The sequence below is a fragment of the Ochlerotatus camptorhynchus genome, unplaced genomic scaffold (assembly GCF_037179485.1).
Source record: "Ochlerotatus camptorhynchus isolate MF236.1 unplaced genomic scaffold, CSIRO-AGI_Acam_v1.1 ptg000396l, whole genome shotgun sequence".
NCBI lineage: Eukaryota > Metazoa > Arthropoda > Insecta > Diptera > Culicidae > Ochlerotatus > Ochlerotatus camptorhynchus.
The window spans coordinates 103,949-123,340 of NW_027040883.1; the positions used below are offsets into that span (position 1 = coordinate 103,949).

Consider the following 19,392-nt stretch of genomic DNA (forward strand, 5'->3'; position numbering starts at 1 on the left):
TTTGAAACATGGCTCAATTATCGAATCATTTCAAACTATGTCTTTGGTGCTGGCTACGAAATATTTCGCTGCGGTCAAATCACGAATAATAGTAGGAAAACTAATGGGTTTTCAGGTCAATCAACCGAAATAAATAAACTTAACACATTTAATTTCTTATGTTCGCAAGTAAGACAATTTTAATCGACATGTAGTTATTGTTGTAAATGAAAACAGAATGATGAATACCATGGGCGCACGCCAAAGTAGAGGCTGCGCACAGCAGGGACCGCACATAGTTTATGTACAGTAGCGGGTAGGAAATAGGTATCTCAACACCCTCGCTCAATTTCCGGAACCTACCAATCCTAAATTGTTCCGATGCTGCAAGAATAACTTTCTTGGTAATCCTTTGGTCATGATATCAGCTAGCTGACTGGAATATGGAACATACCGTACCAATATTTGCACTCGCTGAGTGAGTTCTCGTACGAAACGGGATTTGATGTCGATGTGTTTCAGTCTGCCAACATCTCGCTCATCCTCCACTACTCGAATAGTTGACTGATTATCCTCGAAGTAAACGATTGGTTCATCCAGCTTCAGTCCCAGTTCTCGCAACAGCCGTGTCAGCCAGATTCCATGGCACACAGTGACACACAATGCAATAAGCTCCGCTTCAGTGGACGATAGAGAAACCGTTGGTTGTTTCCTTGTCAACCAGCTGACCGTGTAACCGTGCACACGAAAAACATACCCCGTCAATGAACGTCTATCTGTGAGGTCATTTCCCCAGTCTGCGTCCGAATATGCTTCCACGACAGGTTCTCCATCGTCACCATCACGTTTCAGGTACACCCAGTGCTCTTCTGTTGGACAGCTCTGAAATTGGCTGAAGTAGTTCACTGCAGCACATAGGTCTGGTCGAGATGTTAACGTGACGTACATCAAGCACCCAACCAACTCGCGGAATGGTTTATCCGTACGCTTTGATTCTTCTCCTTTCTTCAGATGTAACCTGCATTCTATCCGAGGGGGGCGACACATCTAAATCTCAATTATAGATGCTCAACAAATCTCACACTAGCAAACCAATCTTCGAACAAATCTTCTTTCATTTCTCGCACCTACTTGCATCGCACATCATCTTCTTTCTATCTACTAAGCGTGCGCGCAGCTAATCACAGCAAAACACAATTTTTCCTGCATCGTAGATAGAGTCTCCCCCTCGATTCTATCGGCGTTGATACAGGCTTGCAATCACTCATGTTGAAACGATTCAATAGTCCTTCAAGAAAACTACGCTTACTTTTTATTTTTTTTCCTTTGGTTTGTTTTTTTTTTCCGTCGATCTTGTTTTCCGTGCTGAGCACCAATGCTACCGACGTGCCAGGAAGGCAGCTCCCACTCCTGGACCCTACTTATCGACCCATCAACTCATGAACCGGGGACCAACGGCTTTACTTCCCATCCGAAGGAAGGCGTGATCAGAGATGTTATGCCTCAGAACATCCCGGCGGCGCCGACTGGGATTGAATCCAGGCCTGCTGGGGTAAGAGGTAATCACGCTTACCACTACACCACCGGCGCCGTTAACTACGCTTACTTATAGCGAATTCGTTTATTATTCAGTTCCAAACTGGATCGGGTATCAGGATTGGGTCTGCTTGTTTTCTGACAAACGTCAGTTTGCTCGTTTGTTTTTAAAACCTAGCTCAGGTTGAGGTTCACACTGACAAAAAGTTCGGTTTCGCACTGGGTTGGAGCTGGTGTTAACCCCGGTAATAAACGAATTCGCTATTATTCTCCTAAACCGTTCTTAAACGTTTCGTTCTATCTTCATACCGAGAACTCTCTTGAAAGACACTGCTTCACTACCTGCACCAATTTTTCGCACTGATAGGATGTTCACTCTTGCCTTGGGAATATACAGTACATTTTTCAAAATAATCGGAATCGAGTTACCGTCCACTTGGGAGTAACGATAAACCGCACCGTGATGCTTTGCGACGATGCATTCCCCTTCCTTGGCCACAGCGATCTGTATCGGATTATTCATCGGCATCAGCTGCTTGAACAAACTCTTGTTGTTAGTCAAGTGCTCCGATGAACCTGAATCTACTATCCAGCTGACTTCACAATTGTTCGAGAATTTCCACACACTCACAAAACATACACCGTTTTCTTCTCCAAAATGAGAACTATTTTTCTTCGATTCCTGCGACTTTTTCTTAGCTGGGCACTCAGACAGCTTGTGACCCTCTTTCTGGCAGCCAAAACACTTGAACTTTTTCTTCTGCTGCTTATTCACCGGTTTTCTTCCACTAGCTCCAGAAAACGCAGCAGACTTACCAGCCGGGAAATTTGACTCAACACCAGCGCTATTCGGCATTTAACAAATTCAATCGTTAAAATTTCCTCCGACATGGTTTCTAGTGCCGTTACGACAGTCAAAAACACCGGCCCCAACGTCAGTAGCAGATGGCAAACCACATCAAGGTCAAAAACTCTTCTCAGCGCCAACCAAATTGCTTTCAGTGTTTGTTGATCCTGAACGTACTCCAGTTGATTGTCATGAATGCGTGAAATTAGCAACGATTTGCAGCGGCGATCCAGCTTCTTCTGAGCTTCGATTTTCTTCTACATCTCTGCAACGACAGCGGCAGTAGCACCCGCTCATACCTTCAGGTCAACCACCTCCGCAATTTCCCGATCGATGCAATCGGTCATATCGTGCTCCTTTAGCACAACCTGCATTCGGAATTTCCATGCCGGATAATTGGAACCGTTGAACATCGGAACCCGCACAAATTCTTTTTTTCCCATATTGTGACTATAATTTCACCTCTCAAGATTTACTGGGCCCATAACCTAATGGGTTTTCGGGGCAATCAACCGGAATAAATAAACTTAACACATTTAATTTCTTATGTTCGCAAGTAAGACATATAGTTATTGTTGTAAAAGAAAACAGAATGACGGATACCATGGGCGCACGCCAAAGTAGAGGCTGCGCACAGCAGGGACCGGCCATAGTTTATGTACAGTAGTGGGTAGGAAATAGGTATCTCAATAAAAACTACTGGGAGAGGCGTCCTTATCTGCTGAAAGCAGAAGTTATCGAGGACGATTCCTGGAACACGGTTGAACAAGTGTGGGTGGCTATTCAACTTGGTGATCGTTAATTGCTTCTCTGTGCAGTGTACATCCCTCTGTCACAAATCAATGGCCTGTTGAATGAAAACAACCACACCCTGGATCTCTGCTTTGTGAGTGCTCGTAATACAGCTCCTTTCCTCTCCACGGCACCCGAACCTTTAGTCAAGGAAGTGCATCATCACCCTGCTTTAGTTATCGTGATCGAAAATAATATTGTCCATGATTTCATCAGCACTCCAAACGCTGTGTCATATGACTTCCGTAGAGCTGACCATCGCAGTATTGTCCATGTGCTGTCTAAACTAGATTGGGAGCATATTATAGATCCTGTAGACGTCAACATTGCTGCACAAACCTTTTCTCACGTCTTGGCATATGTCATTGACAGGCACTCTCACGTCTCGTGGATGACGAAAGATCTTCGCTCGTTGAAAACAACTAAGAAGGCTGCTCTTAGAAGATTTACTAAATTCCGCACATTGCTACTGAAATGCTACTATGTCAGACTCAACCACGAGTATAAGCAGTTAAGTAGTCTCTGTTTTCAACGCTTTCAAAGGAGGATTCAACGGCGGCTAAAATCACACCCGAAATCCTTCTGGAGCTTCGTAAATGAGCAACGCAGGGAAGTCGGCTTACCCTTTTCCATGATTTTTAATGGACAAGACATTTGCAACCTATTCTCAGCCAAATTTGCTAGTGTGTTTGAAGACGAATAACTCTCCGCTAATCTCATTACTTCTGCGGACAGCGCTCAGCGTTGTCGATGCCACTACAGATACGATTTCTAGAGCAGCAACTAAACTTAAGGCTTTAGCTAAGGCTGAATCCGATGGTGTTCCGTCGACTTTTCTTAAAAAGAACATTACTAGTAAAATTTCAAGTTTTATGAAATACTACAAAGCTACTATAAAACAACATTCATAAAACCCTGGTCAAGACTGCTTTGCCATTGATGCATCCACCAAAACCTCATTGATGCTAGAATCTGTCTAGTTGGCCCACCCTGGAGAAGGTTCTGAAGGGTATAGTTTCGAAGCTCTTCAAGATTGATTTACTGCAAAATAGTTGTGCGACAAACGTATTGAGATCACATCTCTTCAGTACACAAGAAGGGCAACAAATAGGACGTTGGAAACTACCGTGGCATCACTTCGCTTTGCACTGTTTCTAAATTGTTCGAACTCGTTGCTATGGAATCGTTACTCGCTCACTGTAAGCCGTATACACTGGAGTCGCTTTTTACGCGGTTTTTTTACACGGTTTTTTTACGCGGTTTTTTTTACGCGGATTTCGGAATTTACACGGTTTTTTTTACGCGGTTTTTTTTACGCGGATTTTTGTTTTTTTTACGCGGATTTTGGTTTTTTTTACGCGGATTTCAGAATTAACGCGGTATATCGTTATACACTAGAGTCGCTTTTTACGCGGTTTTTTTTTACACGGTCTTTTTTTACGCGGTTTTTTTTTACGCGGATTTTGGAATTTACGCGGTTTTTTTCTACGCGGATTCCGGAATTTACGCGGGACGTATCACCCGCGTAAAAAGCGACTCCAATGTATTAGTATCGACCAGCATGGCTGGTCACTCCACTACCACTAACTTACTGAACCTTACTTCCTACATCTCTAACAGTATGTCAGATCGTGCTCAGACGGATGTCATTTACACTGACTTATCTGCTGCCTTCGATAAATTGAATCACCGCATATCAATCGCAAAACTGGACAGGCTTGATATCCACGGCTGCCTTTTGCAATGGTTTCAGTCGAACCTCACCGATCCCTATCATACTGTTGTCATTGGTGATCACCAGTCCCATATGTTCGCTGCCACGTCCGCACCTAGTAAGCTAGTAACCTGGGACCGCTGAATTTCCTGATTTACTTCAACGACTTGAATCTGGTAATTGAGGGACCACGATTATCTTACGCTTCTTCTTCTTCTTCTTCTTCTTCTTCTTCGCATTTCAAGCTTATTGCATATCGCATATTAGCTTATTGCGTGCTCTCAACTAAGTGTTCTAGATGCACTTCCAAAGTTATTAATTGAGAGCTTTCGATGCCGGTACCATTTTTGCATTGGTATAATTGTGTGGCAAGTCCAATCATACTTCTATGCCCAGGGAAATCGAGAAATTTTCCAACCCGAAAAATTCCTAGACCGGACCGGGAATTGAACCCAGCCACCTCCAGCATGGTCTTGCTTTGTAGCTGCGCCTTTACCGACTGAGCTAAGGGAGGCCCCAAATATGAAGATCATGAATTATTCCAATTATGTCTTGTCAAGTTATAACAACTTTTATCTTTATTTTTCCATTATTTCATAAGCTTTTAGGAGAGAATGGGGCAAGTGAGGACACAAAATCAACTTTTTTTCATGAAGCTTAGCTCAAGTACTATAAAGTTGAGAATTCAGAATTCAAAAATAACTGATTTTTGGCTCCGCAAAGTGTCACACACGGCTGAGCCTAGTAAATAAACGAACTAGTTAAAAAAAAGCTACTATCAACTTTTATAAACAAAACTTTTATAATGCTGTCCTCGCCAACCGAACGCAAATTAATAGCATCATCCGATAGGGGAAACTTTCCCCAACCAGCTGATGATGTTAGTTATCGTAGGCGAGCCTTGAGTCATGAGAATAGGGTTTCCGAAATTTTGTTCACAAAAGCTGTTGCTTTTTTGTAATGTTGGTCGTGATATGCTCGATTTGTTCAACTATTTGATGACTCAATTGGTGCCCGAAATTCTATCAGCCAGAGTATAAATATAACCACTATACTCGCGGCTTTCTTCACCTGCACGTTATATGGCGGCAGCCATACTCTAAACTAAACTAAAAGAATGCTTTCCATTTTTGGGTAGTTTTAAAAGAGTGCGCAGTGTTCGGAAAATCATTCTCAAATCGCATTCATTGAGCCTCTATGAGAGAATAAACTCGCGTACGAATCTGGCAAACAAATATCACGCTTGAGATTATCATGCATTTTCACGCACTCACACTCAAAACGCCAAAAAATCATAAAAAACCGCTCAAACGTCAATTGATAGCATGCTTATGCATATTGTGATAGTTTCAGTGGATACTAATGTGATAACAACAGTAATAACCATTATAAACTTCAAAATATAAAGCTATGAATTTTTGACTCTGAAAACTCATCGGTGATTTTTACGCTGCTGAATTTTGCAAGGCAAAACTCATAGGCGAATAAATTCACGCATAAAATTTGAGTTTTTGAGTTTTCCGAACACTGAAGTGTGTAATTAGCGATCGAACGAACATAAAGTATCGCTTGTGGCAAATAGGATGACTTGACAAATTATGATAGTTTAATTATGTTGAACGGCGAGGTATGGGAGAATAATTTAAAAATACTTCTATTTTACGAATAACGTATTTGGTTGAGTATAGGGGTTATAAAATTTGAAATCTATAGATCTAAACGAGAACGTCGTAAAACAAAAACGTCCTGCAAAGGCTTGACCATTTTCACGGGGTGCCAGATTTTTATTTCAAAATCTAAAGTTGCCAGGTCGCAGAGTTTTGTATCCGCCATTCTATAAATGTAATGCAAAATCATAATTCCAGCATCGGTCACTGTTCCTCGAATCTGTTGCTCAGCTGGTGGTCTAACCACGGTTCCACTAATCTGGTGCTCCATTCTGTATACCCGCTACTGCTGCTGCTCCTTTTGTTGCTACTATCCCTTCTGCTGGTGGTCCTTTGTTGCTCGCCGCTCTCTCCAAAGTTCGAAGTTCGTCACAAGAGTGCCGTCCACGAGCTTATAGGAAGATTATTCATCAAATGTATAAGTCAACTAATAAGCAAATGAAGAAAAAAATAATGTTTGATTCGTGTCTAACAATGATGGCAACGCCACCACGAGGTCCATCAAGATGATCATTCCGATAAATTAAATAATGTGCGTCTCTGTTAACCTCATGGCCAGGTTTAAGGAACGTTTCAGTTATAACGGCAATATGCACGTTATGAACACTCAAAAAGTTAAATAGCTCGCCTTCATTATCTTTAAGAGATCGATCATTACAATTCAAAATATTTAATGATTTGAAATCCATTACTGAATTTCAAAGTCATGACGATATTGTTCGCAAATTTTACTCCAGTTTGAATAGCATTAAACATGGAGTTAGTTTTTAGCATATCAGTAGTAATCAATTAATGATTTCTGTAAAAAAAAAATCCATTTAAGGATTTAGGATTTTTTTCCATCCATTTTGTAATGCTTCCTAAGTCAAAATTTCAAAAATTTCCGTTAGAACTACGTTGGCTAGTATTTTGATTTCTACCAGCTGAAATAGCAGCATAGGTAGCTCCATTTACTCGCTGAACATTGTTAGCAACGAGTGGAGTAGTTATAGATGAAGAATTTGAAGCAGGGGTGATACGAATGTAGAATTTGTTCCTCGCTTACCGTTGTTAACAGCAGAGGAATTTGTACCTGTTCGGAAACGTGGAGCGTTTCGCTTAGAACTAGATTGTAGGATCGCTTTCCGTGTCTTCCCAAAAATTTGATTTGTGATTTCACCACAATTTGAACATTTACATTTCTTAGGATCTTCCTTCACAGGACAGTCGTCCTTTGCGTGAGATGAATCACCACAATTCATGCAATTAGCTGGCATGTAGCAATTTTTTGTTCCGTGACCTCATCGCTGGGACTTACGGCACTGGGTGAGGTTTTGGAAACTTCCTCCAGTCTTCCTGAAGTGTTCCCACTTCACTCGGACATGGAGCATAAGGCTAGCTTTTTCTAAGGAATTAGGGTTGTTTAGTTCACTAGACTTGAAGTAAACTAAATTAAACTCATTCGAAATCCCGTTGCGCGAATCGCCAGCACGGGATTTCATTTTCATTCACCATTCACCTTTTTGGCATTAAGCCGGGAAAGTTTATAAGAATTTTTCCATGGATGATGGATCATTCTCATCATCCGTGAGCAAATCAAATTGATTGCTCAAATTAATTTAATCAGAAGGGGGATCAAGAGATTACCCCTTTCTTTTGCACTTAGGCGCCATGGTGGCAGTAAAACCAACCGGTAGAAACTAACGATTTTAAATTGGCTCACTACTTGACTAGCCTATTGGTCCCAAGTACATCTATAAGCGTGTCCAATTATAGTCGCAATTCTAGTACTAAACTATGTTTATTTGATTCGCTATGAAAATTTGACACATAAAATGAGGGGTACGTGAATTTTCCTCTGTTTCGAGGGGTGCATCGATTAGCTTGGGACCGAAGATAGTACCAGAGCTGAGCCAAAAATTTGAGCACGTTTCTTCGGGACCTTCTGGTTTTAGAGTTACCTCTATGGTAAAACGTTTATCCAAATCGACTTTCAAGCAGATTACTATTTTAGTTTCCTATTGATTGTTGTTAAAACTCTGTAGGCATCATCAACTATACTATAACATAATTAAATTTTCTGAATAGTAGAATGTTTCAACAGTCCAAAGGGCGACCGTCTTCCTACGTCGTCCCCTATTCTATATTGTATTTTCATCTCACACAACCTTTTCTTTTACAGAGATAGCTACCAACAAACGATCGAGGAAGGAATTATCATCAATTCGATTGGAGTAGTCTTGACTGGTCTTGGTATCATCATTCCATTTGCCGTAAGACGTTCGAATTCGCCAGCCAACTGCAAAGTTTATGTCACTGAACGTATCTAAGTTATTTATTGAATCAATTTTCAGTTATTTTTACGTTTGGAATTATGTTATGCTTAAGTGCAATCGGTTGTATAAGATAACTGTTAAAATTATCAGAGTAATCTGATGTTAATAGGCCTGTTATGTTCAAATTGTTATATCTACCATAAAGATCTTTATTTCCTGAAGTGTCTGGTTAACATTTTAAGATTTTTAGAAAACAAAACTGTCATGTATGCGGTTTGACAGATAATCGGTCAAATCTGTAGGGTTGGAGCAGAAACGAAGTGACAGACGACTAACTGGCGAAGAAAACAATTAAAATAATAAGGTTCGCTGTAATAGGATTTTCTTAGAAGCTTGTGCCATCAGCCACCAGATGGTCTAGTATTTTTGTTTTGATTTGAACAAAGTTGATGTTGTGTGCAATGATCTACGACAGTATGCATTTTGTCATTTTTTTTATGCATTTCAGTTTTGAGTAGAGTGAAAGAGAGAGAACCAAAATATTCTAGTACATTTAGTGAAAATGCTAGTACGATCCAGTAGTAGTGTTGCCATGTCGTACACTGAAAAAATGCAATAGCAGGCTCGTCACCAAAGTTTTCGAGCCGCTGTCTGTCACTTCGTTTGTGGTTGGAGTTCATTCTTAATCACTCAAAATCTTATAAAATAAACCAATTAGCGATCTAACGAGCGCTCGTGGCAAATAGGAGATATAGAAAAATGATGATGGTTTCAAAATTTTAAACGGTGAGGTAAAGGAGAGAAATCTTAAAAAAAACATTTATTGTCTGACAACAATATTTGTCAATATTTTTATTGCTGCTAAGGAGGAAGAAACTTTAAAAGCTTCCCGATAGACGCACAATTTTAAATTTTTATTGTTTTTCTTAGTTTTCATTTAGATCTAAAGATTTCATCTTTCTAACCCCGTATACATGACTAAATTTATAAAAAAATACGTTCTTCGTAAAATAAAAGCATTTTCATACTATTCTCACATACCTCGCTGTGCAAAATTATGAAACCATCATCATTTTTCTAGTTCTCATATTTGACACAAGCTTCGCTTTATGCTATCGTTAGTTTGCCAATAGCTAAGTTATTTGCTTCAGGAAACAAAAATAATTTTGGGAAAATATATCAATTAGGATATAACAAGTCTATTGCGCAAAATAAAATTTATTTCAAAAACCTCAAATCTTTAAAATTAAATTGTTATTAAGTTATTACATTTTTATGTGTTGTTTATAGAAGAATTTAATATAGAAACAACAAAACGACCATATAAAATAATGATTTGATTTATAAGTATTTTTTAAGTGTTTAAATCCATTTTTCAACAATCATTAAAAACTGAACTCGTAAGGGATAAAATTTTAATACCTTTTAGGCAAGCAGAAGCAGGCGATCAAAATATTTTATAAAACGTATTGATATTTCTATTTACGAAGCAGACGTAGTGTGGCGCTCAATATTCGAAAACAAAACAAACATTCTTTCTCACTATGCGAACAAAGGCAAATCATAGCTCATGTAGTCTACCACGTAGTTGACGAACACTAAAACTTAATATAATGAAAGAGCATCCATTATTACGTGCCAAATGATATTTTAATTGATAGTTCAAGTTATTTTAACTGTACGTTGCTTATTTGGATTGAATAAATATTTACAAACTGAATGAATTCATGAGGAAAATAAAATTACATCTATAATCCAACAAGCATAAAATAAACATATGTAATACATAACATTTTAAAACCATATGTGTTGAAACGCAACTATCGTATCGTATATTTGTAAGATTGAACGAGGATAAGAACATCTACTACAAGCAAAATGTATCTAGGGAATCTCAGTTATCAAATCATCCAGCGCACTGAACTGCTGGAATTTTCGACACAATAGAGCTGTCGAGTTTCGTTTGTATATTTCGAAAAATTAATGTATATTCATACTTGTTAAGTTTCGGTTCGTATTTTCAAAATTGCTGTCAATACGTCCACTCTGACTTGCAATGTTATGTATTGTGAGAGAAAATAGCAGGGCTCACAATTATACCAAAAACCCCATCCAATCTGAACAACAGTCCATTTGCCTATCAGTGTCAGAAACGTATTTCTCGTAACTCGATTGGCTGTTTTGTGTTTATTCTACAATTCATTTCCCAATAGGTGTGTAAACCAGTAATTGTGGAACTAAGACATTTTATTTATTTAAAAATAAATAAGCGTAGTAAAAATAATTTGTTATATGTCATTCTATAGCTTTCACTCTCTTCTTTACTGGAAAAATATTACATTGTGATTAAATTGTAAATATTTCTGGAAAATCCGTTCTCCATCAATAGCAACACTGTTTCAGTAGTTGTGGTAGTTGCTAATTTTCGTTCCTATAATAGTGCAACGTTTCTAATGGATACCACTATTGGAGAAACACTACCGCAACTATAGGTGCAAAGGAGTCAAAATCTTAAAGAAAATAAATGGTTTTCCGTAATTTTTGGCTAAATTCAAAGTTTTACTATTCAAATCTACTTTATCTACCTACAAAAAATAAGCTTATTTGGTTATCTCTCATTATGTCGGTACCCCCATATGGCAACTATTGGTACACCACTCTTACTGGAACTCCTACCCTATTCCTGTTCAATTTTCTCCATTCTCATTCAATATTTATTTACAGTGGGTTCTACAGTTATGTGATCACATCAAAGCTGTATTAAATTTACATGGAAATTTTCATAAGATAAATGATAAATTTTTTGAGAATATAACCCTAAGATAAGATAGTAAAATTCCCGTCGATAATGTTTTCCGTACTGAGTACAAATGCTACCGACCCATCAACACATGGACCGGGGACCAACAGTTTTACTTCCCTTACTGCGCCTAATGGGATTGAACCCAGGCCCATTGTAGTGAGAGGCAGTCACGCTTACCACTACACCACCGGCACCGGTATGGCTTTTTTTTTTAGTTTTTAATGTTTTCTTCTATCATGAAACAACGGTGCAAAATCGTGCATGCTGTAAGTTGCTATAAAAAAGCAAACAGCATCAAGACAAAGGAAAGAACAGAAACGTCTTTTGCATGTTGCTGCACAGAATCTTTCAGAAAATTAAGTACGGGAACCGACCTATTATTTTAGCTTAGGTATTGCTAATTTTTCCACCAAACTGGACACCTTAAAAAAAAGTGTGATAAAAGTGCACATTTTCCATATGTAGCCAAAAATAAGTGAACCGACGACCATCTAACGAAAAGGCACACCACATACCTGTTGGAGCTTGTGAGTGTAGTATGCTACTGTGCTACTTAGGTATCATATACGTTTAATCCGAAAAAAAAAAACAAGTAGGGGCAACAGTCCTATTATTCCGGTTCGTTAGAAGCGTTAGAAGCCTATTGTTGTATATGGAGGTCTCCATACACAACAATAGGCTTCTAACGCTTCTAACGTACCGCAATAATAGGACTGTTTCCCCTACTCGTCTAATTTTACGTTATTTATGCTATGTTAAATTAGACGAGGTATACAATCCCGCGGATAGAACATATATGACTCAGGTAACACAGTAGCTTATATTACTGCTCTACCTGACTTATAACGAATGTACATTCTGCATATAATCACATACAGCCCTATTGGATTTTCTTCAAATTTAAATATAACAACGCTATCCACTAATTGGCATCTACTTTCATACCACGTGATAAAAATACGGGCTTTGATCATGAAAAATGTTAAAACAACATCAAGTCAGTTTGTCTCATCAAGCAGAGTAATCGCATATCTGTCACATCCAAAAATTCAATCGTCTCGAGGTCAAGTTGCAGTTCTGTATAATGAATTGCCATATTTTTTACTGATTTAACAAAACATGCAAGTTCATTGTAACTGATTAGACCTTGAGGCCGTTTTCTAAATGACTACTTTTTCCATGTCGTGATATAGCATACCACATCTAATTTTACGGTCATTATGCTATCTTAAATTTGACAAGATATACGATCCCGCAATAACCGAATATTCGTTATGAGTCAGGTATCACAGAGGTAGTAGCGACTCATTTTACCGCACTCACACATCATTCAGAGATTTTTATTGAGGGCTGCGATATTTTAATCGATTTTGTAGAAATGTTTAAATGGCGTTTCAATTTGTGCGTCTATCGTGTCTAACTGTGAGCTCTGATAATAACAAAGACATAATTTTGTTCGATCATCTATCTGATAAGCTATTGACCACTGACATTATCCACAACTGCGTTCTTAACAACAGAAGAACAAAAGAATCACTCGTGACAAAAATAAAATGAATAAACGAAGACCGACAGCCATCTGACACATGTAATCTTAGAAACCAAAAAATATGTGTTCATGTGAAAACATTGAAAACGATTCGTATTTGAAAAGACCGGAAATTTCGTGGCGAAAGCCTCAAATAATCGGCTCGCGCAATCCCACCAAGTTTTACACGGACAGTTCGATGTGCTGATTTAAAACTAGCTAAATATTTGATAGATGATATTAAGAAATAAACAATAAAATGAGTCAATCTTAAATAAATCGTAGTAAAATGTATTAACCCGTATGACAGCAATAAGCATTTGCATTGATTTTCAGTTTTCGGGTTGATGGATTCAGTTTGATGAACATTCTAGATTGAGCGCATACATACTATGTACACAATTTCTGATTTTTTTTATTTCATTTGATACCAAATATAATGAAAACATGTCGGGTGTAGCGTAAATATAATTCAATAGAAGAGCATGAAAAAGGCTTTAAATTCGAATTTTACATTCAAGTAAATGAACGAAAATTTCAACAAACATTAAATCAAAACAAGATTTCATCATACATAAGATAGCAGTTCGCTTATTTTGCTGAACATTTCTTTATTATCACCAAAATTAGATTTTCGCTTAAAAATATATTAATTAATACAACAACTACCGATGAATTGACATAAAGGAATATTTTCTAACGTTCTTCATAAAACTCATCTAATAAAAAATTAAATTTCCACCTAATCATTAAGTTTCAACTATAAATTATATCATCTCCATTTCTGAACAGTTCGAAAATTAAATCATCGATGAAACATAAGCGAAACTAACGTTTATTGATGAAAAATAGCGGTCATTACAAAATCGTAACTAAGGATTTCTTTTCCTTTGACCGAACATATATGTACGACAAAGTATTAAATGTCAAAAATAGATTAATAAACGATATTGTAGTGAAATATGCTCGTTGTTAAAATGATCAGTAAAGAAAGATTCCCTCCTGTGTGCATGTTAGTTTGTTGTTTATTTATTCCACATTAGGGGCAAGTATCTACGATCCATACAAAATTTCCACAAAAAGGTGCGCATGATTGTCTACGTGGGGGAAGGGGGATCACCCATATGGGTTTTCATCGATTTTGAGATAACCATGCTATCCACTATCAATTGGCATCTACTTTCATATTATGTGATAAAACTACAAACTTTGATCATGAAAAATGTGAAAACAACATCAAGTAAGTTTGTCCCATCCCATCAAAGTTAAAATTCTGCTTTAAGGTGATTCCTTGTAGAGTCCACAAATGGCCGCCACATAGGCTATACATGCACTTGCACTTCGAATTTTCAATTACACATATCTCGGAAATCGGTGCCCCATTTCACCGGAAATTGCTACTTGATGTATGCTGCAGTGCAGCACATATGGAGTAACAATTTGAATGTTGCACGTGTCGTAGAAGCTGATATTTGTGCACTTAAAGTTTCAAAGTGGTTCCGAGTATAAGGATGTCACAGTGATTCACCTTAAGAATGTATCGCTACGATTACAGCGCCGCGGTGGCCGGCATAAACTTGGATTTGTCCATTCAAGACCAACAATTGAAATGACCTTAACTCCATTTTGTAAACAAACCTTGTAAGGCCATTTTCTCACGAACCGAAGTTCGCAAAGGTAAACCAACATAATGAACAGGTAGGAGAAATTCTCCTCTACCCGATTGTGGTTTAGGTTTGCGAATGAAGGTTTCGGTTCGCGAGAAAATTGCGTTAAGGCCATTTCAATTGTTGGTCTTGAATTGATCAATTTAGATGGTCAAGTTTTGAACCCACCACAGCATGCTTTTGATGCTACTGTATATGAACGGTCAAATGTAAAATACTATGGTAGTCACAGCACAGTTCTGTCAAAACCTCAGCATTTTCATTGATGGTCAAGTTTTGAACCCATCACAGCATTTAATGTTAAAACTGTGGTAACCGCAGTATAGTAGTTCTGCCAAAAGCTCAGCGATATATAGCGCACATCAGGGTTCACTCGGCTGGCGACAGAAGCAGACCACTCTCAATGTGTGTCACGCGATCGTCTGTTTACTCGGCAGCAACCATTGTGTGGTCCTCCTCATTGTTCTTCATCAGCAGCTCTTTCAGTTGATGCGTCGTCGAGTTTGGAAAGCAACCGTTTCGTGATGAGTGTGCGAGTGATGACAACGTTTTACGTCCATTGCTGCAATGCAAGCGCTCTGACCCTCTTTGGCGAATCTGCCATACAATAAAACCACTGGAAGCGGCTCCCGTTCTGGTGGAGGAGGCTTATTGGATAGCGGAAGATAAAATGTTTATTGTGTTGTACCATTTGACTATATAGTTTTAAGATGTATTGTATAGTGAACAAGAATCCACGGTTCTGTAAAGTTAATTCGGTTGAGCCTTATCAAATAAATTTATAAAATAAAGATACTATAGCCCACATAAAGTTAACGCTAGGTTTGGCGTAAATTTCATTGTTTATGCCAACTATAGCTCAAAATTAAACGAGGGGAGATTTTACGCAATAGTTAATTTTTTTTTGTGTAGACTACGGCAGTTCCACTATAGAACAGTGATCATATCTTCTACTTCGTTTGATGAATTATCCATCGAAAGATATGATTGATGCAAGGAGGGGCCTTGAAACAGTCAATTGCTTAAGATATGATTCTAATGTTGGAAGCAAGGCATAAACTAAGCTTCAAAATTTGGGCATTCAACTACTCATTAACTCATTAACTCTCATTAACTCATTGGGCATTCAACTACTCATTAACTCTTTAGAGTTATCAATTTAATTCGGTCAAACAAATCTGAAGGCTGCTCAACTGGAGTTGCTCTTCTAGAAATAGAAAAAGCTTTCGTGTTTGGCATGATTGGTTTGATTGCTAAATTGAAAAAGTTTAATTTTGCACTCTTTATTATGAAATTAGTTCAGAATTGTTTAACTGACAGAACTCTGCAGGTAAAATTATCAAAATTCCAAATCTGAACGACTACCTGTTAGAGCAGGAGTTCCTCAGGGTAGGCCTATGTATAACATTTTCACTTCGGACCTCCATGATTTGCCTCAGGGTTGCCACAAATCTTTGTCCGCTGTTAACACAGGCATTTCCGCTTCGTGTTGTTTGCAGCAGACTGCAGAAAACTTTAGATATTTTTTCTTCTTATTTACAAAAATGGAAGATTTCTCCCAACGCTTCCAAAACTCAACTTATAATATTTACACATAAGGCTAGAGCTTTTTTTTTAAACCTAGTAGTAGTCACATATTCACTATAAACCGAGTTCCAATTTGTTGGTCAAGTCAAGTAAAATATCTTGAATTAGTACTTGACCAAAAATTAACTTTTAAAAAACACATTGAGGCATTCAAGCCAAATGTAACAAATACATATAATGTTAGTATCCTCTTATAAACAGAAAATCAAAACTTTACCTGAAGAATAAACTTCTAATATTTAAACGAGTTTTTAGACCGCCCATGCTTTACGCTGTGCCAATATGGTCTAGTTGTTGTTGTTGCACTAAAAGGAAAAAAAGTACTTCAAAGGATTCAAAACAAAGTTCTGAAGATTAACAATGTTATTGTATATAATATTTGCTACATTATATGCAATGTGTCACAACTTTACATGATATATATTTAATGTAAACGTATATGATATGTGACGCTCCATTTATGTGCATCATATTGAACAGAAATTTACACTACTTTTTCGAACTGTGAAGGTTATCAGTTATTACACACAGATTCCCGAGGTCAAGTGCGCGTTCCTTTCCACGTAAGCCAGCAACTTGCAAGAAATGTTGCTTACATACATGGACGATTGCATATAGTTTATGGAATATCTCATGACATGTCTCATAAATTTACGCGATCCATAATGTGAACTTATATGATATATGACGCTCCATTTCTGTGCATCATAGTAACATAGATTTACACTACTTTTTCGAACTGTGATGTGTACTGAAAACTCGGTACTCTATTTTATGGAAAATTCAGTACTGTAAAACGGGGTATCTTTGATAATGCGGGTAACTTTGAAAGTAAAATATAAAGATTAAATTTACTCGCTGCGCTTTTTCCAAATTAGAAACATTGGTTGCATATTGTAGCTTAGGATATTTCCGTTGATATTATGTATTATTTTTATATAGTATGTGTTACATATTTGACAAACATATTAAAACCAAATTTTGGTGTTTTTCGCCTGTTTGAAAAAGCACTCAAACCATCACTTATGAAATGTATTTCCGATGTAGCCATCACAAATTTAATGTTGTATTCAATGTTGCTGATTGATGAGAGAAGCCGCGATTTGAAACCGACAATAATCTCCACGGGAGAGAACTACAAACCAAAACTGTCTCTGTTCATCAGTCACCTACAGCTTCAAAAGAAGAGCAAAAGAGTGCCCTTAAGGTTTACGCCTTTATCCGTTCATTCTATGAAATGCACAAATCCAAGCCGATACCGAGGAAACTCGGGCACTGAGTGAGTGCCGCTCGAGTTTCAGGTGGCTTGAATCACTGATTGACTGAGTCAATGGTTGAGCAAGATTTTACTGGTTATTATGTACGGATACGGAGACACGACAAAGAGAGAGAAAGGAAGTTTCTTTTTCTCTATGCCTGCCGCAGTCCGCGTTCTGTTTCATTGGTGAAACACCTAAATTTTGCTGCGGGGAGGCGAAATAGTTTGCAACAAATGGATGGTTTTGCGAGGTTTTGCGCTAACGAGGCAACTTGAGTTCAGTGAGGGAAAGATGGTCACTTTCTGTTTTAATTCAAAAAATAGTGTCGCATAAAATTGAATGTACTAAAATTAGTGCTTTAGCTCACGAAGTGCTCTGTTTTTAATTTATGAAATATTGCCCACATGCTGAGTTTATAGTTACCGGAAATCCGTATATGTCACGATGCAAATCAGGGCTAGAGATTGTTTTTGGATTTATAAACAATAATAATTAAATAGGGGCTCTTCATTAACTACATGGACTGTTTTGGGGGTTCTACACAGTTAACGTTTTTAGTGCATATTTTTATTGAAAATTGTGTGAACTGTGGACATTTGCCATATCTCTTGTCCTATAGATAACTACAGTAGTCTGGGGGCAAATAGATCACAATGAGATGTATTTTTGGTTAGCTTATAGTATATTTTTAGTGGTAGATATCAAGACAATTCTGATAGCATTTCATTGTGAGACTCCAATAACTGCTTTCACGAGTTTTTCAAAACATACATGTTTTTCTGCATAAATTTCAGATTTATTGAAAAGATGTAAAAAATCATCAAATTTCATCACTCAAACAAGTACAATAGAAATTGATGCCACTGCACAGTGTTGCTTTTTGCCGTTTACGTGCGCTTTTTTAATAACTTCTCAAACATTGATTTAAGAGGTATAGTTTGTTGAAAGATGTTTTTGCATATGTTAATCCACTTCTTTTGATGTAGACGAATTGGTGATTAATCTACCTTAAAGTGAGATCAAAAAAATATTTTTTTATCTGATTTAGATAGAGACTTAACGTCTTGCATAAAGTTGTAGCAAATGTTATTTTAAGCAACTTTGTTAAACACTCAAAATTTCTAGCTCTTATAAATTACGAGATATGTATCATTTTTCGTGAAATGCGCCTTTAAATCATACTTTTTAATATAACTGATTTTCTAGGCATCCTACACTTTTAGTTTCTTGTACATTTATATTTTGCATGTTTAAACACATGCTTTTGCTGAACATTGTAAATAATTATCTCTTGAAACAAAAAAGTTATTCTTGAATAATCGATATTTTTAGGGGTATTTGCTCCTCAAATAACTATTTCCGGCGCAAATTGGCGCAAAATTCTAGGAAGGATTCTGAATCTATACTTATTTTACTGCTGAAGTTTTAAAAACATGTGGCAGCACGTTATATTTTAGGTGTTTTTAATAACTAAAAAACTCCTGCAAATGTCTAATTTTTTAATACACTGGAGTCGCTTTTTACGCGGTTTTTTTACATGGTTTTTTCATGCGGTTTTTTTTTTGCGGATTTCGGAATTTACACGGTTTTTTTTATCCGGATTTCGGAATTTACGCGTTTTTTTGCGCGGATTTTGGTTTTTTTACGCCGATTTCAGAATTAACACGGTTTATCGTTAAACACTAGAGTCGCTTTTAACGCGATTTTTTTTACACGGTTTTATTACGCGGATTTCGGAATTTACGCGGTTTTTTTTTA

The 19,392-nt window shown here is 37.5% G+C and overlaps 1 protein-coding gene across 3 annotated transcripts in view; it reads left to right on the plus strand.

The window, feature by feature from the left end:
- Positions 1-10,532, plus strand: part of nemy (no extended memory) — an 82,881-nt gene extending 72,349 nt beyond the window's left edge. For all 3 annotated transcript variants that reach the window (XM_065233290.1, XM_065233291.1, XM_065233294.1), the window contains one exon: positions 8,697-10,532. In XM_065233290.1, the coding sequence (XP_065089362.1) occupies positions 8,697-8,844 (148 nt within the window). In that variant the 3' untranslated portion in view covers positions 8,845-10,532. The remainder of the gene's footprint in view (positions 1-8,696) is intronic.
- The last annotated feature ends 8,860 nt before the right edge of the window (positions 10,533-19,392 follow it).